Genomic DNA, 26,949 nt, shown 5'->3' with positions numbered 1-26,949 from the left:
CCAGGATCAAACCACCAACCTTCTGATTAGTAGAGGGCCTGCTCTACCCCCCTGAGCCACAGCCATTCACAGTCCTTTTACATTTTAATGAGATCCAAGCCTCACTAATGATATATATTTTATTCAGAAGCAAAATAACCACAGCCCAATAAAAAGGCCTAAATGGGCCTTACTAACACGCTGACAGCACGATTGCACATTGGTTGGATTTTCAGAGAGGTAAGTGTGTTTTAGCAATTTTCTGTACAAAAATCTATGAATTTTACACATTTTTGAATGACATGTAAAAGTTTCACTTAACATAATAGGACATTTTTCTGGAATTCTAATTACTAGTACCATATTATGCCTTCATTTTACTGGTGTCGCTGCTTAAAGAAAACTATTTGTAAAATAACTACAGGCTCTTTTTCAGGACATCTCACCAGGGAAGTGAAAAATCTCAAACATTTTCTCTGACAATAATCCAATAAAAACAAAGTTTCGCTGAGGGAAACACACACACACACACACACACTTGCTGTGCAGCATCTCTCTATCGGCCCAGCAGAGCAGCTGCAGTTCAGTTCATTCTGTCCCAGCAGCTAAAACCTTCCCTGACGTCAGGAAAACAGGTCTTCTTCTTCAGATCACACGTTGTTCCGCATGATGACATGATGCAATGCTATAATCATTTGTTTATCATTTAAATTCAGGTTTTCTTTTACTAAACAACGATTTTCCTGTATTTGCATAAACAGGGACAGGGATTATATTAAACCCAGTGCTCCAGGTCTATCAGCCAGTGTCCAAGAGTGCATTTGCAAACTCTGCCACTCTAAAGGAGACATACACTTCAGAATGACAATTCCACCGAGTGGGCAAGAAGTATAGCACTACTATTCCTATGTGATGCTTCCTATTTGTCAAATTAAAACACAATTTTCTAGAGTCAGGGAAGAATAATTATTTGATCCACTACTGAATTTTTAAATTTGTTCACTTACAAAGAAGTATAAGGAGTCATGTTTTGCTTCAGAATCAAATACTTATTTCACTCAGTGACATGCAAACCAATTCATGACTTTTAAGTAATGCGCTTTTCTTTTCTGTATATTTGCCATTCTGTCTCTCTCCTTTAAAATAAAACTGCTATAAAAAATTAGAAGACTGCTCATTTCTTTGGAAGTGAGCAAACTGTCAAATTCAACAGGGAATTAAATCATTTCCCGTACGGTACGAGCGGCTTCTGTTTCAAGAAACTGTTACTGTGATATGACTGTGATACAAAAAACTATTCTAAAATTGGCAGTTACAGTTACATTGTCTCTTTTTGTTGTGTTAAAAGTGATTAACAGACTTTATCTGGGTTGAGTAAAAATATTCTCAGGATATCCAGGTGTGTGTGTGTGTGTGTGTGTGTGTGTGTGTGTGTGTGTGTGTGTGTGCGTGTGCGTGTGCGTGTGTTCTAATAACCAGCAGGAGATGACTCCTGTCTAATTGCACAGAGGTCTTTGGGAACTGCTGGCTACTGTGTTGGCTTTTACGTACCTGCATCTTAGTGACATTGGGGAAGTCTCCAGGGCTGATGTGGTGCTCTCTCTGTAGGATGGTGTAGATCTCCGGGAGTCTCTGGATCAGTTCGTCCTTCTTCTTTTCCCGTCCAAACAGAGATGGCATCTCTTTCTTCAGGTAGCTGATAATGTAGGCATGCACCTGCAAGCAGGAAAGCAATGGAGATCATAAGCATTTTAAAATGCCGTGGAGGGGACACAGATCTAAATTCTGTGCCTTAAAACTTAAAGTTTCTTTTAATGGCAGCTTTGGCAGCTTTTTTCCTTTGAGACATTTGAGATTGCATTGAAAGAAGAGGAATGAAACTAAAAGTGTTGCATCAGAAAGCTGATTGAAACTGATCACAAAAGTTCATTCAGCTCATTAAATCTTAAAAAAAGCCAAAATTCAGGACAAGTGAGGAAGCAAACAGAGAAGAAGTCTGAGTACATGGCAACGCTTAACTGAGACAAAACCGAAGTTATTTATGACTGATCCCCTTTAACTCTTCTGTGTTACCAGTGTAACACACAGCACAGCACAGAAGACACTACCCTGATAGATCCTCAAAAGGAAAAGGTCACAGCCCTCCCGCTGCCAGAGCTCCGTTCAATAACAGCACTGTTTACACAGAGTTTCCTTAATCACACCACCAACACAGGAAGTCTGCTATCTGGGCTACAGGTTACCATGGAGGTCAAGGAAGCTCATACTCTCATGTGTTTAGGTTAATAAAATGAGATTTGAAAATTCAAACAATCAGAAATTGTGAGATGACATCTCACAAATTTAACTTTAATCATTTGTATTTAAGTAAAGAAAAACAAATAATCTTTACATGGAACAACCACAACGTCGACATTTTGTCAACATAAAAACAAAGAATATTTCACAAAATATTCTTTGTTTAAATCTTTAAATATGATTTTATTATGGAATGAAATGGATAATGCAGAAATCTCAGGCTGTTTCCTCTTGCTGGAATAAAAATATAGCTTGAAGTCTGGGTGTTGAGACTTTGGATGAGAGAGAAACAGGAAACTATGAGATGCTGGGTCAGAGGGGAACTTATGGTGACTGATGGATTAGAAGAGGAGAAGAAACAGGAGGAGAAAGGAGGAATGTAGGAGTGCAGGAGGATCATCGGTTACACAGGCAAAGGCATAATGATGGTGGAAGGAAGGGAGGAGTAACACAGTGAGGGAATGAGGTCATGGGATTTCTGAGGGCAAAGTGCCAGAGTACATGAGTGCCATTTATTAAAAGTTACAGAGGAAGGAAAAACAAAACTAAAAAGACTCCTTGGCATGTTTCTGGGTGCTGAACATAACTACATGTGTGAGAAAACAGCTTAGATTCATTTCATTTTCAAATGTACAAAAAAAACCCAAACACAAAACTGTCATTTGTAACTGTAACAAAAACATCTACAAATCCCATTATTTCCTTTGCATCAGTGGCTTAACGTTATCACACCACAAACATCACATCGCAGTGTTTCCACTAGAAAGCACTTGTCATATGTTAGTAGAGAGCAGCCAAATCCTTTGTTTAGCTGATAATTGAAATATGCACCATAACAAAGTTGCTAAACCTCACAGGATTGTGTCATTTCAAGAACTTTTGCAGCTAAACACACATCTGTGCTTGGTGTGGATCGCTCACTCAGGACAGATTCCAGCTCATTGTATAACAACACAACAGACCTGATACAGCTGCTGGATGTGCCTTACTATTAAGTTTTCACAGCAGCCTTCGCAATTTCCCACATAAATACCTTATGAAAAAAGAAGCAACCACGGAGGAAGAGGCTGTGACTTCACACTGAATCTCCTGAGATGATAGACGATCAAATCAACTTGAGCGTCGTTGTACAACACTACGAAACATTACAGAGATTAATAATATTAATATGATTGATGTTATTAACCTGCTTCTCTTTGCTTGCTCAAAAATATAGTGGTACCTGAAGTACTTGATCTTTGTTATACTTCAAATTAGAGATGGACCGATCCGATATTACGTATCGGTATCGGTCCGATACTGACCTAAATTACTGGATCGGATATCGGAGAAAAATAAAAAATGTAATCCGATCCATTAAATATCACGAAAGCACCTCGCAAAACTTGCAACACGCCGTAACTCACCTCAGAACGTTAGCAGTCGGAGCAGTATGCATCACGTGATAGAGCAGCTGTGGCATGCGGGACCTGTCGGTGGTCTGGATAGCATGTGGAGCTTCGCTAGCAACCCGGCATTTCATCTCCGACAAAGTTATCCCCGAGAGAAGTAAAGCAAGTGTGTAAGTCCATCTCTGAATGTTTGTAAAGCATTCCCACGTTAAGCTTAACAAGCGACTGCCTCTCGCTCTCCGGCTGCTACTTCAATCGTGAAACTGCTTAAATGATCAGCTGATCGGCTTTTCTGTCGCGAGTCCGTGTCTCTTGTTTGTTTTTGGCCCACTTTGCACCAGAAAGAGGAAACCAGCGGCTGAACAACAGCAGAACGTTTAAGCTTGATAAGCTGTTGTTAGAATTTATTTAATATTTCTTTCTACACCAGGATCTTTTTCTACGTAGCTGACGCTGGTAACTGTGCAGGGGCGGATCTAGCAAAGTTTAGCCAGGGGGGCCGATAGGGCATGAACAGGGAAAAGGGGGCACAAAGACATACTTTTCTTTCTTATTCTCATTTAAAATGTCGAGCTTTTAATAAATAATTATCTGACACCCAAAGTTTTAATTTGATGTAAAATGAATAGAAGTCAATTACTGTATATAGTGACTATTAAGTCTAATATATACCCTAGTAAGCTATAGTACTTTTTACTTTGGGAAGGTACCATCTGTGCAGTCTGCAATTTTGTTGAAGAAAGATGTTGAATCTATTTAATATTTCTTGAAAAATAATTGATTTCTGTGCATTTTTTTTCACACTGCATCAAATTAAGGTTGATTACGTCGATTAAGCATCATGAGGTGGCGCGTGAGGGGTGGTTCCTTATTTTTTATTTATTTATTTTTGTTGTTGCTGGGAGTTGGAACCCTATTAGTTAGGTTGCTTAATATTTACGCTAAGTACTCTTTAAAATACCAGAATAGGGAGGATGGTGTAGGTCTAAGTTTATTAGATTGATCAGTATTGCTGAACTATGAAATATTTTTTTTGTATACAGGTATAACAGAATAGCTTTAGTGTAGTTGTTGTTTTAAACTTGAGTATGAACTTGCAGACTTGCAAAATGCAGCAAGATATTTTAAAAAACAGTTTTGTTGATTAAAAAACACTATATCGGATTCATATCGGTATCGGCAGATATCCAAATTTATGATATCGGTATCGGTATCGGACATAAAAAAGTGGTATCGTGCCATCTCTACTTCAAATATAATAACATTTTACATGCTCTCAAACTTCGTTCTATGTGGTGTACGCTAGAAGGCTTTTTACAAAATAAAAGCCCTTTGTTTCTTATATGCTTCTACCAGGCTGGACAAGTGTTCCAAATACTGAGCTGAGCATATGCCCTGTATCCCCCACTATGGTGACCATAAGCAAAAATGCAGCTCGGTTAAAGTTAAAGTTAAACCGTTAACTGTTTGATAGCTCTACATTATTATAACCAAATAAACAATAAGGCCCTGATTTAATTTTTTTAAAGCTCATTTTATTTATTTATTAGTCAGACCTGCTCATATCAAATTATAAGTCTGAAACATTAAAACACACCAAGTAACAAATTAACTGCAGTTACATTGTTGTTACATCAATTATTGAGCTGAATTACAGTTTTCCTTTCTTTATTTACTTAACGTAGGACTACTTTGAAAATTATAGGACCCCTCTGGCTGTATACATAAATACAACCATGTTCTTATTAGCAAGAATATAAAATTAAATTATATCTAAAAAAAGACCCACACCAGCACAGTGATGGCAAAATATAAGCCCTGCATGATATGTGTGACGCATGTTTTCTATCTCATTTAGTTCTTTAAAATATATTAAAAACTCTTCTAAATTGAATTCATGTGGTTGTTGTAAGCTTGGTTTCAGGATTAGGGTCTGATTCAGGCTTTATTTCCACATCAGTGTTAAAATTAAATACCACTTCTGTTTCCTGTTTCCCCAGAATAAAAAACATCTATGTTTCGATTCTTCATTTGAAAGGCTGAAACAACAGCTGACATCATTAGAAACCATTTTCTCACAAGGACACCTCCATTAAACATAGATTTAGCCAGTTGGAAACACTATCCCAGTGATCCTCAGTCAAATATTCCACAGTATTCCTAGAATTCCTCAAAGTCTAGAATTCCTGAAAGTTAACTCCAACCACAACGTGTGACTTCCTGTCTCACCTTGGCCAACCTCGCCCTCTTGATCAAGTCGTTGAGTTTACGGAGAGCAGCATTCCTGGGAAGACTCTGGATGTCCCGGAACAGGTCCTGAGACTCTGCCTCGAACAGACGCCTGACAAGTACCAGGAATGAATCAATGAATGAATGAAGTAAGACACGTATATGGAGAAAGAAATCCTACTCTAACAAGCAAATGAGTAAACACACGAACAAATGGATGGATGGATGAAACAATACATACATCATGGAGAAAGGTTAAATAACTAAATTAGATTATTTTATGAACATATGAATAACAGTTTTCTTCATTCTTACAACCATCTATCATATTATATTTTTATAGTATATTTATTTTTTCATTCAATTCCACTTGTGCAATCAATTCTTTTGAGAAAGCAATAATCAATTTTAATTGCAGCACCTGTTCTACATGTTTTAATGTGTAAACACATGAACTGTGTACATGCTGTGTAGCTCCAAGCTTAGTTTTTCAATTCCATCCAAAATTTGTCTTTAGACAAATGGGGGGTGGGAACTAAAACAAATTGCTTCAGTCAGAGGATGAAATTGATGGGTTGGTTTGGAATTATGAATCATAGATAAGAGGTTCTCATGTCTAACTTCATTAAAAAAGCATCATTCCCTGCGAACAAACAGACAAAGTAACGTATCTCACCTGTTCTCTGTGTTTTGCAGCGGTTTGGCCCAGAAGGAGCCGAGATAAACTCTCACCACCTCTGGAGTGTTGATCACCTTCCCCAGTGACCACATGAGGGCGCCATACACCCGCATGAGCTGCTGGGTGTCCACCTAATCGAACAGGTGAGGAGGAGGAGCTTAAGGTTAGACTGACACAGGTAAGCAGAGTTTAATTTCATGTTAGATTTGTTCAGCTTCTCCTACCTGGTCTGCCTTGTTGAGGACGACTCGGATCTTGTCGTCTTGACCCTTGAAAGCTTTGATGGCCTCTGAAAACTCATCTGAGATGTCCAGCTTGTGTGCATCAAAGAGGAGAATGATCCGGTCCACTCGCTCTCCAAACCAACGCAGGACCTCAGCAAAGTCATAACCTTGCAACAGGGAGACAAACAAAAGGATCAGTCTAGTTCCCATTTCTAGATCATTTCTGGAAAATGAACACTTAGCATAACAAAGTCTAATAATTTTGACTGATGAGAAAGAAAATTACATTTGGCTTGAGGTGTAATTTGTGCACCACTATTGAGTGGAACAGGAATTTGATCCCCTACAACCCAGCAATAATTCTGGTTTACAGAGATTAGAATCAACCAGTCAATGAATGAATGAAATAATCAATCAATCAGTCAATCTGATACTCCCGACCCTGAACCATAAGACTATGCTTGGGAGAAAGCACTGTGGTCAGATGAAACCAAAACCAAGCTCTTTGCCATCAAATGAGGCAGAGTATGACACAAAGGACACCATCCCCACAGTCAAGCATGTTTCAAGTGGAAACAATATGCTTTGGGGCTGTTTTTCTACTAAGGCTACAGAGATGACTCCACCACACTGACGTACCAATGGATGGGGTCGTTCACCGTAAAATCTCAGACAGAAGATGGGTCCTAAAGATGGGTCATGAATGGGGCTTCCAGCATGACCATGACCCAAAAAAATACTGACAAGACAACAAAGCAGATGTACATTATGGTTAGGGATGGGTACCGGTATCCGGTGCCATGATGGCACCGGTTCTGACATAAACGGTAGTAACCAGACCGAAAAGCAGCGCACATTTCGGTGCTTTTTTTTCCTGAGATGTCATACACTTTGAATTCTAGCCAATCATTTTACGTTTCCGAGGATAGTAGGCGGGTCCAGGTACGTACGTTCTTTTAGAGCAGAGCTACAGATTAAAAATGCCCAAGGCGAAGCGGTCAAAAGTCTGGCTGTGCTTCACAGCAAAATATGCAAACTCAGCAGCCTGCAACAAGTGCTTTAAGCTGATACTGTGATACTGTCAAAGGAGGTAACACCTCAAATCCGAAGAAAAACCTGGCGACGCATAGCGTTTTTTTAAAAGCCGAGAAATGCGCCGTATTTGACAGCTTGCTGCGAGACCTCACACCGAGCACATCTACTGCGGGTGTGGTGCCTGTTATCGGACCCGGAGTTAGCAACATCCCCCAAAAACACGAAGAGGAGAGTCCTGGCCCCTAGCCCTGCCAGTGTAGCAGAAATGATGAGGATGATGATGCAGCAGCAGCCGTTCTTCTCTGCGTCAGTAGCTTAATGTTGTTCGTGTGTAATTTACGTTGAGTAGGCTAACCACGTTATTACATTAATGCATGTAAGGTGAACTAGCAAACACCGTCGTTGCTACATGCGGCTGTCTTCTTGTTTGATGGCAGATACTCCCTTCACCCTGGCCAAAAAGGCTAAAATGACCAAAGAAAAAAATCGAAAACAGTTAAACATGAGAGGTTTTTGGACAAAGTTTGTGTTTTTTCCATTGTTTAAGCACTGCTTCTAGCCAAGAATGATACCATATATGCCCTATAGCTGCAGAAAAGGCTAATAACATTGTTATCTTTTTACAAAAAACAGCTGAATATGAGAGGTTTTTGGACCAATTTTGTGTTCTCCATTCTTTAAGCACCGGTTTGAGCACCGCTTGAGCACCGGCACCGTTTCAAAAGTACCGGTTTGGCACCGGTATCGGATAAAACCTAAACGATACCCATCCCTAATTATGGTTATGGAATGGCCTAGTCAGTCCTAAAGAAAATCTGTGGACGGCGCTCTTCAAGTTGCCAAACAATAGCCAAGAAACCTGAAGGATTTAGAGAGTTTCTGTAAAGAGTGGGCAAAAATCCTGCCTGAGATTTCTTCAAGTCTAGTGACTAAGTACAAGAAACTTCTTACTGTTGCGATTACAAACAAGGGTTTCTCCACCAAGTTGCCTACTGTTTTGCTTGGGGATCTAATATTATTTCACTCAATGACATGCAACTTAGTGTAAAACTTTTATGTAATGTATTTTTTCTGAATTTTGGGTTGATATTCTGTCTCTGTCAATTTAAATGAAACCACCATAAAATTTAGAGAGTACTAATTTCTTTCTAAATTTCCTTCTAAAACTTACAAATTCATCACGAGATCAAATAATTATTTCCCTCACTTTAGCATACAGTAGTCCCGATGTAGGTATATTCATAGTGAATTTAACAGCCACAAAACAGTTCTGTTTCTCTCTGGCTCTCTCTCTCTCTCTCTCTGTGTGTGTGTGTGTGTGTGTGTGTGTGTGTGTGTGTGTGTGTGTGTGTGTGTGTGTGTGTAAAGTGATATATAGCAATTTGGGTGTGGTTCATCTGAAACTGGGTGACACTGACCTCACTTTTGAAAACTCAAGAGCTTTTATACTCAAACAGGAAGATTGCTGCAGCAGAAGGAAATGTTTCTACTCCTGCTTACATATCTGACTAAATTCTACTTGTCTTTACTGGGTAAATGGGCTGGTATCCAGCACTTCTCTCCTTTTGCTGTGTACTCAGTGCTTCTGCACTAGAAACCATATAAACCCTTCACAAAGATATTTATACAGCATTTTAACTTGAGTTACTTTGTATCTACGGATAGATGCATTGGGGTTAAAATAGTTACCCTCAGTTGAAGGGACAAAAAGTAATTTTGATCTTCTCTTTGTCCTGCCTTGCTTGTCAATCATTTCTGCGCAGTGATGCCTCAAATCACCAAGTATAAAAAAGTAAAATGCCCTAATGGTAACAATAATAATTATAATAATAATAATAATAATCATTGAGGAGCAGCTGAAGCTGAGCAGAAGGTATATGAAGGAGTGTAAGGGTGAAGGAGGTCTGAAACATAAGGAGGACTCTTGCTGCAGAGTTCTGCACCATCTACACCCGACAGAAGAGAGAATGGCATTACATTAGTCCAGATGAGAGGTGACCAGAGTATGAACCCGGAGTTGAGTGCTGAATTAAAAAAAGAAAAGGGTGAAGCCTAGAAATGTAATGAAGGTGGAACGTGAGACATGACTGATGTGGGCGGTAAAGGAGAGGGGTTTGTCCAAGATGATTCCAAAACCTTTGACACTATGGAAAGCGTGGACCTGACAATAGATACAACAAAGGGTTAGGCCTGTAGGCAGGATATGAGGACAGGAGGGGGAAGAGAATTTCTGGGTTCTGTAGAATAATACTATTGTGTGTCATCTGCATGAAAAATGAATTGCATACCAAAATTGTGGACGATATTTCCAAGAGGATGAAGATAAATTATAAAGGCCGCAGCACTGTTCCCTGAGGGACAACATGTTTGACTGACGTGAGAAGTCGGATAATCTTGCCTTGAATAAATTGTTTCCAGTCAGACAGGTAGGCTGTAAACCACTTGAGTGCTGTGTCCTCAATTCCGATGTTAGCCAGATGTTCTAACAGTAACTTGCCATCTTGTGTCTCACTAAATATTAGTTTAGGACCTTTCCTTTCCACCTTACCTACCTTATTTTAGCTGATGTTGGTAAGCTTCAGACAGTACAGCCACTTATTAAGGATGTGTCATTTTAGGATTTTAGAAGACGAGTAAAGGAGGTAAAAACGTATTTATACTATTTATCATAGGACTGTATAAGAAGGCCTGTGAATTGTATGAAGAAGGGAAAGGGAGATTCCAGTTAGTTTGTTATATTTTTCCATGCAGTGCTTTTAAGATTTGCACAATAAATCAGGCATAAAAAGGTTCTCAGAAGCTCTCCGTAATTCACTGTCCTCCTGCTCACTTTGAGGTTGCTGGGAAACATATTTATTTGTCCAGGTCTTAACAGGTAGAGCTAAAGTGCACAGTTTACACTGAACACATGGCTTCCAGAGCTGGCTGAGTGTGCATAGAGCACCATCGACCACAGCCAGTGTACCCGAACACATGGGTAGTACAAACACCTTCAGCAAACATTCATACTTTTCTTCTAAATGTGTTTGCCACTTCATCAACCTTAGGTCTAATGGATAACAGACATTTGGAAAGTTTTTGAAATACAATAAGAAGCAAATAAGCAAAAATGTACTGCCTAGTAAAAATGTACATAATAATAAAATGTAGAGTAATAAATTAAATGTAATAAAATAAAAAGAAGTACTTGAGAGTGCAAACCACCACGGCAGCTCCATCTCTGGGCAGTATTTAATTTTAAGGGAACAGTATTGTATTTTGAATATATTTATTTTGTTTTCCTTGTTTCCTTTAAACATGCTTTTAGTGTATTAAAAGCAAGGGCAAACCTTCGTTATTTGCCCTGTTGAAACATTTTAATGCACCTGACATAATTTTAAGTATAAATACTTTTTATTATTTTTTTATTTATGGATTAATTCTCTTTCTCTTGACTTCCTTAAATATGTAACCCATCTTGGGGTCAACTTGAAAGAAAGGCAGAAGACTAAAAATGAGATCAGAGGTCAAGTGTGACATGACATTTAGATAAAATTATATTGTGATATTTAGAAGTTTACCAGTATCATTTCCTAAATGCCAATACAAACAATAACAGTAGCATTTTAAAAATAGTTTGAAAAATAAACAATAGACATACCATTTCCTATAGACCTAAATGTTGCCAATACAAACAATGGCATTAAGAAACATAGTTTTAAATAGCTCTATATAGCACTTGTATCACTTTGACCTTCAGATCAAACTATCGACCCTAAAGATGATATCAGAGGTTAAACATTTATATGGTACTCTCTACATGTTGACAATACACCGGGGTATTTTTCAACAAACAAAATTTCAGCATATAAATCATCAAGTTTGCCTTGAAGACCTCGGTCGACCAAGGCCAATGGGTTGTTAACATGACCCCAGTGTACGCCCCTACAAAGTTTAATCACATTTCATTCAACACTTTTCAAGCTATCGTGTTTAAAAACACAACCTCCTTGGCGGAGGTAAAAACAATCTAGAGGTTGGATACCAGCCTATCAGCTGAATTTCACAAATTAAACACAACAGTGGAGCATCCCACTTTGCCTACATTCACAACATCACTTCGGGGCAACAAACATCTGACTGTTTGTGGACACAACACATGTACAATTGCTGATGATGCATATTATGAAGGTTAATGAGGACTACCATCAGCATTTCTAATGTGTAAATTCCAAAACCTAGAACACTGCAATGGCTTTAGTTAACATTAAAAGCTATTACACACCAATCTTTCTGTTCAACCTGACCAAATTATTAAAGTCAATTAAAAGCCCAACAGGTTGGTCCCAATGTGATCAAGCATCTACCAGATGTGCTGGCACTAGCCCAACTTATGGAGGCCCCACTAGCTGCCAAGAGAACCAAAAAGGGCCACTGCTTTGTCACTCTCCCCATGGCTTCTGTGCAGGTCTCCTGAGCCCTGCAAGTCTGTTTCCACCTCCTGTCAACACCATTCACATTCACCATTCTGGTTCTATTACAGGACAACTGATTATTTCACATGCTCCAATTCATTTAAAAACGGAAATGCCTTCTCCTTAAATGTCTACTTCCCCTGCACTGCTGGAACATAGTGAATTATTACTTATTCCACAGTGCAGAGGTGCAAGCGTGGATGTTGCCTTTGTGTACATGTTGGCAATGTCACAAGTGTGCATTACATGAGGGAATGGCACCAAAAACAATGAGGAAATAGTAATTATTAGGATTTAAAGGAAAACAAGCTAAATACAACCTTGAATGTCAAGCTATTAAAATTCACTCTGACTACTGTCAACCCTGAGGAGCATTGTCCAATGAAAAAAATCCAACATTGGATTAATTATGAGTGTTTTGGTGACTCTTAGATAAAAGAAGACATCTGCTGAAGAACTGCAGGTAAGTTTTTTCAATTAAGCTGTTGTTTAGATAGAAAGACTTAAAGTCTACAGCTGGAAGAGACCAATCTGATGATCTCATATTATGAAGAATCTTAATTTTCAGAATGACTGTAATGATCACATAATTAAACACATACACCCAAGAGCTGTCCAGGTTTACTTACCCTACATTAGCAAATCAAAAGGGTGATTGACTGTGACACAGTTAGAATTACACCCATTCAAAGGACAACACATCATGAAGGTTTAACATTTTTTGTAATGAGAATTTCATGATGTTACAAAAGTTGCAAGACTAAACATTCTGAGAGTTGTGGCCACAAAATTCAGCATTTATAGTTTAAAGTTTAGCTTTGGGAGGAAGTAACAGATTTAATATCTAACTAACCGCAAGTAATTATCACAAGTTCACAAGTTCAACTAGGAGTGATGATACGTCCCTGGTCGAGGGTTACCCTAGGCATAACCTAACGACAATTATCTAACCTGATCTCCTAATTAAAAAGAACAGCTCGATTATGGCAAAAATGATAATCACGATTATTTTCACTGAAATTGAGATCTCGATTATTTGACGATATTTATTTAACCCTTTAAGACCTACCATAGAACCAAGTCTGCCAGAGCTTATATTATTTTTTTACATGTTGTAGTGTCATTTGTGGGAGCATTTCAAGTTGCTATACAACTGTTATATTTTAATAATATGTATGCATTAAGTCCATAGTAACTACATTAATTGGAAAAAAGTGCAATAAACTACAAAAAAATTGAAAATAGTTTTTTTTTTTTTTTTACATATATTTCTACTTGGAGAAATTTAAGAGGCTTATCCCTCAAAACTTTAAATACAAAAAAGTTGCAAAAAATAGTTTACAACAACAGGAAATTTATTTTGAGTGTCTTCATAGTTTTATTTTGGAGATACACAAATTTTTATATATACTGCAGGAAAAACGAAAAAACAATCATATGATGCAAATTTGCAAAGAAAACAGCATGTGCATCAAAATAAACTATTTCCAGCAGTGCAATTTGAGTTCTAAGCATCCCAGAAACTATTCAGAAAAGTCAAACATGACCAGTATAGGTTTTTAAGGCCTACAAGTAAAAAACTACATTTCCGCGAAAATGACGTCACTTCCGGTTTCGGCCAGGAAATGGCGGACATGTGATAGTTCGCGCTGACATCTGTTTCACTGTGGGAAGTGTTACGAACAGCTGATCGGATCGGCAAAGCATGTTTCTGTAATATTATGTCTTTGTTCCTGCAAGCGCTTTTTATGCAATTTTTGCAAAGCTGTATGTGGAAGGAAACCGTGACCGAGGACAAGCTGATGGCATAAGATGTAAGTACAGCTCCTCCGGTTTCATATACAAAACAAATTATTGCGCTAGCTTACACGGTTCAGGTTCTACAGGGATTTAAAAATAGTTACACAAAACGGAGCGTGCTGCTCTGACCGGATTTAAAGGGTTAACAATGACTTTAAAAAATAATATAAAATAGTGTGCAACACCACTGAAGTTTTTTTTAACCTCTCTTTTCAACCAACAGCAGTCACTCTCCTCTCCAAATAACTTCTGCTTAGCTTTCCAAGCTTCCCTCGGGTCCTCTTAATCAGCGGTCTCCAACCTTTTTTGCGCCACGGACCGGTTTATGCCCGACAATATTTTCACGGACCGGCCTTTAAGGTGTCGCGGATAAATGAGGGAGGGGCTAATAATCGGCTCAGTCATTTTTAATGATCGTTGAAAGCCCAGATCGTAATCGTGATTAAAATTCGATTAATTGAGCAGCCCTAATTTGTGGTAATAGAGATATGAGAAATACAATTCAGCTCACACAATAAACTAATGCAGTTCAGTTTATGGTTCTCACACAAACAACTTTACAAGCAGCTGATTGGCTATTTTTAGGCTGCAGAAGAGGCATGCAAAGGGACGAGGTGGCTGTCAGCAGGAGGTCAAGATGCTGCTGTCCATGCAGTTATCCAGTCTGCACTCAGAAACTTATTTACAACAGCCAAGCCGCAGCCTCCACCTGGCTCAACAGCAATTTTTAATGGGCTGGCTTTAGCTGTGTGGCTGAGGAGGTAGAGCAGGTCATCTACTTACAGAAGGTTGGGGTGGTTCAATCCCTCCATGCCAAGTATCCTTGGGCACGATAATGAACCCCAAATTGCTCCTTGCTGAGAAAAAAGGGTGGGTGGATGATGTTATATAAAGTGCTATGAGTGCTCAAGTAGAGTAAAAAAGGTGCTATATATGAATCAATCTACTAACCATTTATCCCCACACACACACAACCCATACACACATCTTTGAGAGAGGACAGAAAGATACAAGCACCCTGATACTGGGAGGAGTCCAACATACAAAGAAGCATAGACCATGGATCATAGGAGGGAAATCAAGATTTCAGTCATTAATCATGATTCAGTCATATGATCTTGGCCAGAGTGCCAACCGCTACCTGCACACATGCTAGCAGCTCAGCAAGAGACAGTCAGGCTCCAAGTCAATTCTCACTCTTGGGGCATGTCGATGTCACACTATAGCATTCACCTCAATGATGATTGAGCAACGTCCATCCACTGATTAAAGGCAGTGTGTGTGTGTGAATGCTACAAAGAGGTTCTAATGCTCCTATTAGAACTCTGTTACTCCAATCAGACTCCACCCACTGATGACAGACTGGCAGGAGATCAACACATGGGACCAGAGCCCTGTGGGCAAACATCAACTCCACCCTGTAGACAATCCACAAGCCAGCGTCTCTGCCAAACATGCAGCTGTAATGTGTCCATAAAACATGCTCTGTGCTCAGGGAAACACTAGACAGGCAGAGCAGACTTTTGTTATAAAATGGAAAGGATGGCAGATATAACTATTGTTTTTCCTTCCAATAACTATCCACTCTATGACATCACAGACAGATAACTCCCACAAACATTTGCATGGAAGTATATTTGAGATCGGAAAATTTTACCACTGCAAAAACTCAAAAGCAAAAGCCATACCACTGACTGCCAACCCCTTCACAGTCGACGTATTCCTGTTTTAAGTGTCCCCCAGCTCTCCTCCTTTAACTAAATCACTCCCTCAATCATTTGAAAGTTTATATTTGCAAATCATACGTCAAATCCATTATTTTGGACATGAGGAAGCACAGAGAATAGAATCAGGGTGAATGGAGCACATGGTGGTAGGTAGTAGACACCCATTAGTTAGCAGATTTCCAATATAAAGCTTTCAGCTGAGCTTTTAACCCATTGCCATCTTGCTGTTTCGAAACTTGAGATGACAACGATGGGTGAATCTCACTGACAAAATGAGGAATTCTGCACACTGTCCTCCGCTCTAGTCATTTCTAATTTTGTCCATCCTGGTCACACAAAATAAAAAATCTTAACATCGTGAGCTCTGCCACCTGCAGCTCTGACTCCGGTCTTTTTTCAATACCACCCTTTCCAAACAATACATTATAGCAGGCCTCACAAGTATCTAGTAAACCTTCCCTTACACTCTTGCTGGCATTCTACTGTCACAAATCACCCCTGACACTCTCCACCCACTCCACCCTGCCTGCACTCTCTTCTTCACCTCTCTTGTGCATTCTCCATTGCTTTGGACGTATCTCCATGTATTTAAACTTATCTATCCTCACTTTCAATCACAGATGCTTCTACCTACTTTCATTCTTCTTCTCTTCACAGAATATCTCCACCTTTCCAAGCTCTACTCCACCTGCTCCCTACTCTCACTGCAGATCAGAATGTCATCTGAAAACTTTATAGTCCTTGGAGACTCCTGCCTGACCTCATCTGGTAGCTTTTCAATCACCATTCCAATAAAGAAGCCCTGATTTAATCCCACCCCCTACCTTGAATCCATCTGTCACTCCTACCACACATTTTCCTTATAGATGCCCTACACTACTGTCACATACTTCTCTGCCACTTCTGACTTCCTCTTGCAGTACCACACTTCCTCTCTTGGCACCAGCATCACATGCACCACAGCAGAGCTGTTTCTAACCTTCTCTGTATTTCTCCATAAACACTGCCAAAGAAAACATCACATATGTAGTGCTCTTTCTCAGCATGAAGCCATACTAGTCCTCACTAATCATAACTTCTCTCCTCAACCAAGCTTCTACAACTCTTTCCCATAGTTTTCCCAATCTGCTCTCTCTTCAAGACAACTCTATACCTCCACAGGTGGAGTGATTCCCTTCCACTCTTCGCTCTCTTCATACCTGCCCTTTCTTCCTCCTTACTAATCCTATTACCCATTGTTATTTTATAAAAATGCACTCAGTCAAACTGCAGAACTTCATTAATGTTAATTAGGCCTCACAATATGAAAGTCACCTTTCATTAGCAGTGATGATGCTTGACAAATTAAAGGCTGCTACCTGCACAAGTTTGATATCCATGCATATGCACACATTCAAGTTGTCAAATGAGATTGACACAGAGTAATCCTCTGAAGCCCTGCTAGTGACACAGAGATGCACAGGGGACTTTCTTGAATCAATTACAGTTTTTTGGTTTTTAGGTGCAGCAAAGGAACTTTCTATTTTATACCCAGAGCAAAAATTGCATTATTGATACAAAGTGTTGAACTCAGAAAAGATAAAATATGTATACAAATACGAAATATCTATATGATACATGTCTAATATACAGGTGCTTTAGTTGCCGAAACAAATCTTAAATGAAGCCCGACTAAAAAAACATAAAGGCCACATGTCTACACAGCAGGAGGTCTGAAGTGGGTCAAAACATGTTCAATGTGCTGGAAGGCAGCTGCAGCACACACACACACACACACACACACACACACACACACACACACACACACACACACACACACACACACACACACACACACACACAAAGAGCTGTTCAGTCATTTTAAACTGCTCAAAGTAACTTAATCAGATGAAACATTCCTGAGCAGTAGCAGCGGCATGACAGTTTGCCATCAGCATGTGCGCAGTGAAGTTTAATCTATTGCTGATGCTGTCTCTATGTGCGTTCATGTTGAGTCACAGTTGGCCCGTCAAAAGTCTTCAAGAGGAATTCAGGCTCAGCTGAGCAGCCCTAAATGCTTCCAGATGGAGGGAAAGCCCCACCACTGCTTCCTGTGGCCCTCATTCCCTCCCTTTAATCCACCATCCCTCCATTGCTGAATCCATCCTTCCATTTGCCCAGCTGAGCTGTTCAAGTAATGGTGTCATTCATAAGGTTGACTCAATGTAAGGGAATCGGGAATTCTGCAATAAAAGGAGAAACTTGTTTCTACAAAAATATTCTAATATAGATAATAAAAAATTAACACAGTCTAGTTAATGCACCGAAGTTAGATTGGTAGATTTTTGCTATATGCTGCAATCCCTATTACTAGATCCACTACATGTTAAGTGGTGGATCTACGCCATCATCTAATAAAACTGTTTTCATAAAGCTGATTTTATGATAAACCATTCCTGACTATATACAGCTGAGCAGGAGAATGTAGTTGCCCTAATGTGTGTCTTTGTTTTAACAATGTTGCACTTCAGTGGTTAAAATATTCAAGCAATCTAACTAAAGACTACCTACCCACAACATTAAATGTCAACTTTTGTTGCCTCCAAAGTCGAGTTGGTGCCTTATTTGCAAGTTTGGTAATTCAGGCTTGCACACCTCCTTAACATTTTTGATATCTGGACGCACTGTTGTTGACTCTCACTGTCTCTCTAACCACTCGATTCTGACAGATGATCTTCCACAACAAAACTTAAGTGCAGCTGTAATCAGAATCACATATCCTTCCTGTTCTCTGCTGACTTTCATTTGCCAGATTTGTAAAAATGTCTCATTTATACCAGATGGATCTTCCTCTAGGTTTCCCTCTGGGAGCTCCAAGTACTTTGGACAACTTTAGCATCGGCATTTCTGACAATGTAGCATGCCACAATACATACAACTGTGAAGTAAAGGGCTACTTTGAGGACATACAATTTAAAAGGACTCCCTGCTGGTTCCCTGGGGAACTCCTTTGTGACCGTTTATGAACATTAGCAGGTGTGTTTCCCACTGAATCATACAGTCCTGTGCTATAAGCACGACAGCATTAGAAAGCTCAGTATATGGTCTGAGTCTATGTGACTTTCTGGCTCTCCACCCAACATACCACTGCTATTATATAAAACTTTCAGCAAAGATACCCGTGGGATGTAAAATGTAGAGCTTAGTACAGCACAAGCATCTACTCAGAAAAGAGACACCCTTTCATTTCCTTAAAGCAGAATGATATACTTAATAGCATAAAAGCAATTTTGTACTTTTTACCAATGACAGACTAATTTTAAAGTTTTTCATTATTACAAATCATTGCATGTTGTCATTATTTTGCTCACAGAAATTTAGATGATTGTTATAGATATTAGTACTCAGTTCAGATATTTTCTCAATATAATGAAATATTCTATTCTATTCAATTCAGTTTTATTTATATAGCGCCATATCACAACAACAGTTGACTCAAGGCGCTTTATATTGTAAGGTAGACCCTACAATAATACATACAGAGAAAAACTCAACAATCATATGAGACCCTATGAGCAAGCACTTTGGCAACAGTGGGAAGGAAAAACTCCCTTTTATCAGGAAGAAACCGGCGGCAGAACCAGACTCAGGGAGGGGCGGAGCCATCTGCTGCAACAGGTTGAGGAGAGAGAAGGAAGACGGGATCAAGGACATGCATAATGAAATATTATATTCATTATTTATATTAAAGAACCTCCATGTATTCTGTGGAAGGCTGCATCTTTAGTTCTTCGTTTGGACAAATTTCTAGCAAACTTTATACATATCTATACAATAACACCCTCCTGTTTTTGTTATATCATTGTTCCCATAGACTGTACATGTTAGCCATTATTTGGCAGTGTACCAGTGACCAGTGTTGGGTTTGGGTACTTATTTCTTTTTCACTGTAGTGAATAATGCAGCACATTTGATTTGCTTTTTATTTTTTAAATGAATGAATACATTATCATATATCGAGCTCCCCAGTGAACATGTTTAGATCAGCTGGTGGAATGTCTTCACATCACGAGGTGTTTGATATTACAAGCCGTTGTATGCCACACTGAATCTTTTTAATCTGTTCATTGAGGGTTGATTGATTCCAGCAAGGAGTGTCATTTTTGATGCCAACTTCACCAACATTTATCTAAAGGCTGGCTGTCAAAGGAGATTTTGTTAGATGTTGTTGGCAAGTGTAGATAGCATCCCTTTAATCCACAGAGCATGAGAAAAGAGATGAAAACAGGTGAAGACAGGATTAGGCATATGGTCTGTGAGAAGACTAAATAAAGCCAGAGTGTTGAAGAACAAAGTATCAGATAGACGATAAGACATGGGGTTAACACAGTTTCTTACAGTTTAAAAAGATGAAGACCAATGTTGGTCCATTTTGAAATATGACTGCTTACGCTGCTGAAACTAAAAATAAGGAAGTTAAATGGAAATTCACATTGTTCCATTTTCTTTCATTTTGATTTTGTGTTGTGAAAGCCGACAGAATTAACCATAACAAAGTGTAATGGGTTAGTGAGGTATGCTGAGCACAAAACCAGAGTCTTCAGTTTCACAAAGGTGGCTCTTTTTATCTGGTTAGACCACTACAGTACCAACTTCAGATAATGTTATGTGCTGGTTTAAAAACAACTGTGGGAGCCACATTTTCCCACATTTTTGACCCAACAGCATGCACTAAAATCAATACAGATTGTTACCTTATGGAATACATTTTTATATTATACATGGTAAGCAGTACGTTAGTAATTCTGGCATATAAAGTCGCCCAGTTACACAAGTGCAAACCTTGCATTCAGTTTACTGTTACCGTCCATAAATACAGAATGTTGTTGTAATTTATCAAGCGTTTAATAAAGGGTGTGTAGTTACTCACAAAAGAATAAATAGCAAAAAAAGAAATGGGAGCCCCGGCTAAAACAACCAAAAGAGGAAGAAGACCATAACCAGCGGCAGGCCCCTGGATTCAGGTTTCTCCCCTAACCTAGTCCTGGGAAACTAAACTAGAAGTAACCAAAACAGAAAACAGTACTACTGGTAACTCCTACTCAGTCAGTACTTAATAAACAGAGCTTTAAGAGATATATAGAAAATGTATGAATATGCTTTATGCTTGGTCCTGCGAAGCACTTTTGACATGGTTATAAAACAAATTGAACTAATTATAACCATTACAACTAATACTAAATTCCCACTGTTAGGGTCATTGGTACGTGGTTCTTGTCACACATTTTCTCCAATAGATAATATGATTTTTGTCATTCAGGACAGAAAACAGACATTTTTAATGAGGAAAAAAAATAGAAATTTCTTAAAATATTTTTTGACAATCACTTGAGCCCTGGCACCAAATATATCGAGTCAGGTCAAGATTTTTCAGATGTGTAACTGCTCCCGTGGGTTCATTTCCTACGAATCAGTGTCTTTGGTTTCAGATCTGCATTTATAAACACACATCAGCAGCACTGATTCACTAGAGGAAACAGACTGTGAGACAAAAAAGGAAGTGAGACAGAAAAGAGAGATACAGTATTTCACAAGAACCTTTTAGGTTAAATGTTAGCGCAGTTACTCTGTCTAGAGGATTGATCAGCAGGTAAGATCCATAAGTTCTAAAGGAATTTTACTCTAAAACACTGGACCTCAACGTTTGATGGAGATTTAGACTTGTTTGTCTTGAGGTTGTGCAAAACTCTGGCCAGTATTTATCAAAATCTTTTTAAGAAAAACTGACTAATCGTTCAGTCTAGAAAAGAAAAGAAAATTCATGTTGCATGAAGCTAATACATTTTTACTCGACTTAGTCAAAACAAAGAAAAAAAACGGGGAAAAAAGACTTTTCCTTTAACAGAAGACTAATTGACAAACTGCCTTAAGATTAAACTGTGGAGGTCAGCTGCTCACTGACTTAATACAATATGAGGAAGTGAAGGAATGTCAAGGGCTATTATGCAACAACACAACAAACTGAGAGTAGGGTGCCTCCTTTAGGCAGCCAACACACACACACAGACACACACACAGATATCCTACCCCTGCTGATTCGTTGTTTCTCTCCAGACAGGATACCAGGAGTATCAATGATGCTGATGCTCTGAAGAACCTGATTGGGCATCTGGGAGCAGATAAACCTGAACAGTGAGAATTGAGTGAGAATTCATGTTTTCAAGGCAGCAACACTTTTATCTCAGGCTAACGAACTGTCAGCTGGTCAGATAGTTCAAGAAAGTAACATTTCCACAGCCCCATCCACCCAACCACGTACTTTACCCTTGAGGTTATCGTACTACAGCAAATCTCTAAGAAGAACTCTAGTAAGATGAACTTTACAAAAAGTAGTTTAAGCTAGTGTGTAAAAACAGTCACATTGTCAGTGTACAAGAAATATTTCCTCAGGGTGAAAATTCAGGGGGGATGTGGGTTATCTGTGACATGCAGCAGGATGCAAAGGTTACGGTGTTGCTGCTGTCACCGTGATTGGGGTTAAAACAAAAGGTGGGGTCAAAGGTCAAAGAATGTTCAAAAAGAGTCAAAAATGATAAAGAAAAAAAACTTCTGTGGATAATGTGGCATATCGGTTTGCTCTTTGATGCAGCTGCATATATTTAAGTCAATAATCTGGACCTCGTCTATAGTTGTGACATTTGGATACACCCACTTTCTAACTACGATTGTTTGCATTAGCTGATAATTTTGGACTGCACACTATCGTGCAAATACAGTTTCTTGGCTCCAAAAGAACCATTACGTTCGCAACTACAACATAATGCTGAGCCTGCAAAATACAGAAACCAGTGGGGGATGCTACGTTGGTTGCATCCGTCTTTTATAGGCTATACATTACCATGTAGATTTGCTTGACTTGCTAGACTTGCTTTACTAGTTTATTATTACACCTTGGTTGTTATCATTGTTCTCTCTTATGTTCCAGGTTCTGGTCACTGTACTTCTAATCTCCCTGTCACCTAAATTTAGTCGAGAGGCTACAGGAGCTATAAATTGCCTTGACTTGTCAGGGATGCAGCAGGCTGGCAGCGGGAAAAAACAAAGCCACCATATTGACACATGGTGACGCACACACACACTTCCCCTTGGAAACAATAACTTATTTTGGAGGGTCTCAACGGGACAAGACGGGATTTCAAGCTTAAGGAATGTTTCAGGTGTATATTTACAAACAGACATTCGGAGGGTGGACTGTGTCCACTTCCTCTCTCCTGCTCTTAGACATATTTCTGGACAGAGGAAATACTTTTGAACAGGAGTGGCTTTAGCTAAATTTAAATGCCTGATACAAACTCTGGAATCTGACAGCTAATAGTGTTTATATGTCAGTGTGGGGGGACAGAGGTCACTTCCCACGTTGTAAATGTTTTGAGGAAAGCAGTGACAGAAGTGGGAGGAAGTGCCAGCATTTCTTTGTGTTCATGGAGTGGTGTTTGCCAAAGTGGGAGCAAGGTCATAAGAGCGTCGAAAAAAAGAAAAGAAAGAAAAAAAAAAAGCCCATATTCAAAATGTGTATTACACGTGAATGAGAGCTATCTGCTGTAAACATATGTACAGACTTACACATTGACGTCATTGGAATAGTATATGTAAAGTAATCCCATGAGTATGATAAATAGCCTATTCAAAAGTTTCTTCTGGATTTAGCTACTTTGGTTCTTGGGTGTGTCTGTCTGTGTGAAAAGTAGTGAAACAAAGTGACAACAATCTACAAAGGCAGAAAATAAGACCAAACCCTCAATTACATGGAATTATTCTCTAAGATCTTGTTGATCTCTTTGAGGACCGGGTCTCTAATGTCACATCAGTCTGCACCCATCTTATTTATCCAACCTCTCTGCATTCTGTCTGCATGAATATAATCTATACAGAAAAAGCAACAAATAAATCACAGCACATCTAAGAAGTCTATAGATCTGTTGTTCCATACTCCTCAGTCTCTCTCCATCAGGAGAAATCACCAGTTTTCTCAGTTGTACTGTATTTCATCGATGACCTCAGCTGCATGATGAAAAAAGGAATTAAGTCTAATGACCAGCAATTAAAATGATTAATGGTTCTGGAGATCAGCAGGCAAACATCCTGAGAGCTCTTCAGTATATGGACTGATCCACTGGTCGATTTGTGTGTTGCTATTATAGATCAGTCAGTCTGAGTTACATTTTATTTGATTGGCTTTGCTTGATTCTTTGTTTTGGTCTCCATCAGACCAAGAAGAGGAGTGGTCCAAAATCCCTCCTGAAATATGAACAAACCTGGTGACCAACTAAACTAAAGGGCTTACCGCACCGCTCGCCAACAAGGGTTTCTCCATCATATTCTCTTTAATAAATAAATCATAATTTTCTCATGATTAAATTTTGCTTTTAATTATTGTAACAAATTTCACTCAAACAGAGAACCAAAACAGAATTTCAAAATTGAAAAGAAACAAAAAAATGGCCTTGGCTAACGATCCAACTAGCTAGTCTTTACCAGCAAGGGTGCATCGACGTTTTATTTTGTTTTCTTAAAAACTTACATTTTTATCATTTTATAGTAAGGTAGGATGTCGAAAGTCTGTTTTTTGTACACTGTGTTTTGGTTTTATGGGGTAATATTGCGCAGTCTGTGGTCTGACACCAAAAATGGAGATTTTTAATCCTCTGAGGTCTACTCTATCATGACCCCAAACCTAAATCTAACCCTAGGCAATCAGAATATATAGTTGGTGTTTTGCTTAAACAGTTTGAAAACAACAAAACACACATAAAAAACTATTCACATCTTGACATAATAGTTCTGTTCTGGCCTAGTCTTAGGGTAGGGTTAAGGTTTGGGTTGCCGCCCTTAATGACTTGGATCTCTGAGGGGTAAATAAAAATTATATCTGAGGGAACCCGATTTTCTCATAAAATACTGTACATCAAATATTAAAACCCTCTTTGAATTCCAGGTTTATAAACATATCTAGATGGACACTGAGGGTTGTTTAAGCTGTGTTTTTCCTTCTTTAATGTGCGCATGCCTTTACCTGTTGAGGAAGGAGTTTCCAAACGCGTTGAGTTTCCTGAAGGGTTTCTTGGGGTCGACGACTAGAGCATTGCCTGGGACAACCCCCTCATTTTCACCATGCATCACTGCTATAAAGCCATCAGTGGTTGGCTCAGGACCGATCCGCATCCCAGGGAAATCTTGTTCCAGTAGATACCTGAGCCAAAGACAGAATATATGTAGTTCAACTTTAACGACTTTCAGGATCTTACTATACTTACAACAATAAGAGTGTTCGAAAAAAACTTTGTTTTAGTGTAGTCCAGAAATTTGCAATCAAGTTCTACATCTGTTAGAATGTCTCGGTCAAATCATTGTTGAAAATCCAGGTCCAAAAACAGGTCCAATAAGATGGAAAAATAAATGAAATACACAAGTCACACAAATGGTTTACTTTTCTTGGACGTGCTCTGTTTGACACCTTCATTCAGTAGAGTCTGGGTACCCCCACCGTTTTAGGCTTCATAAAAAAGGGTGAATAGAAAGCAGTGTTACAATAAGAATATTCTACTAGGGTCAGCAGTGCCTTGCCAAAACCATGCCTAATGTCCAAACTGAAATACTTTCTGAAGTTTTATTGAGTACACTGAGGTGTTTCTGTTAAGTTTTCAAACATTAAAATAAAGGTATTTATCTATAAACATCAAGGCTCTAAAAGTTTTTGGAGGCTTAAAAAACAAGGAAGAATTAAAAAGTTGAAAACTTCGACCCAGAAAAAAGGTTGTTCCATCGTTAATTAACAATTGGATAGTACATTAGGATACAAGGGACCTGGACTTTTATGGATGTTATGTCACAACAGTTACATTAACACAGCACATTATCCTGCTCTTAATGAGTAATAATGTAAAAAGTGCTTAATTTGCTTTTAAATACAACAGGTAACTATACTGAAAATAAAAAACAGGATTGAGCAAGATTAGGGTGGTGCAGGCCGAAACTAAAGCATGGGCAAGAGAATGGAATGCACATGTTAGATCCTGCATATGTTGGCTAACATAAACTTTATGTGGTTGAACACACAACTCATGTGGTTCACACAATAATATCACCTTCCAAAAGATTGCATAACACAAGACTTTTTTAAATAAAACAAAGGTTAAAAATGAGTCTACAATTAGCTCAGACAGCTGACAGCTCAAATAAGGGTGTTTTAAGTAATGGTTTATTACCACAACCTTAAATAAAAACATTAATAATTAATGAGACTTCTTTTAGCAGTCTTGTAGGAATGGAGACCCCATTCCTACAAGACTTTAGACCAAAAGACACAATGATGTTTTAGAGAAAGACTTTTTTGCCATGAACTCAATGATTGCTAGAAAGAAGAGTCTAAGTAAATATCAGCAGCTACTGACGTCGCTGTATATAATGATACATCTGTGTTTACCCTATGACAAAAAATTGTTTTAATGGTTAACATTTTATTTGTGAAAGTTAAAGTTAAAGTACGGTTGGCCCAACAGAGCTCTGACTGTGTGTCAGTCGGGCTACAGTCCTGAGAAGAAAGCTGGATTGTTACTGTTTTCCTTGAACGATGACAAATATATTGTTAATCTATTTTTTCAAAAACTGTAAAGCTTGGAAATCTTACTATTTTTTCAGGCCTAACAAAGATCTTCTTAATGAGTGCAAAGCCATTTCCTCTCCAGCTTATGGATTATCTGCTTTAAGCTGCACATTTGTGAGTTATAGCAGGGAGTCAAGCATGTCTTACTTGTTGCCTTCCTTTTTAAGAAACCACAGAATCCAGGGTCATATATAGTGATGACGTAACACAATAATCAAATAATTTACCTCTGTGGGAGTAAAGTTTAGGTAGCTGCTCTGCATTGCGTTTGCACATGGTAGAAAATAATAGTGATACTTCTAAACCTCATCAGCCACTTGAATCTAATGAGACTGTCATTTTCAACATCTGCATGTTAAAATCACCTACAATAATTACTTTGTAAGCACAAAATCATATGAAAAGTCTATGAAATCAGATAGAAACTAAGTGCTAAAACAAACAACGTAACAACTAAAACTGTTTTTTGACTTTTCCAAGGCTAATAGTCA

The 26,949-nt window shown here is 38.7% G+C and overlaps 1 protein-coding gene across 1 annotated transcript in view; it reads right to left on the bottom strand.

Annotated features, from left to right (window-relative positions):
* ehd4 (EH-domain containing 4) overlaps positions 1-26,949 on the bottom strand; it is a 36,514-nt gene that overhangs the window by 5,037 nt on the left and 4,528 nt on the right. Inside the window, exons 2-7 of the mRNA XM_026192012.1 lie at positions 24,869-25,045; positions 21,883-21,980; positions 6,801-6,967; positions 6,574-6,707; positions 5,898-6,009; positions 1,531-1,695 (exon numbers count right to left, since the gene is read on the bottom strand). Coding sequence (XP_026047797.1) covers positions 1,531-1,695; positions 5,898-6,009; positions 6,574-6,707; positions 6,801-6,967; positions 21,883-21,980; positions 24,869-25,045 — 853 coding nt within the window. The remainder of the gene's footprint in view (positions 1-1,530; positions 1,696-5,897; positions 6,010-6,573; positions 6,708-6,800; positions 6,968-21,882; positions 21,981-24,868; positions 25,046-26,949) is intronic.

Source organism: Astatotilapia calliptera, chromosome 14 (assembly GCF_900246225.1).
Source record: "Astatotilapia calliptera chromosome 14, fAstCal1.2, whole genome shotgun sequence".
Lineage (NCBI taxonomy): Eukaryota > Metazoa > Chordata > Actinopteri > Cichliformes > Cichlidae > Astatotilapia > Astatotilapia calliptera.
The sequence above is the reverse complement of the archived record's forward strand: the minus strand, read 5'-3'. Positions and strand labels throughout refer to the sequence as shown.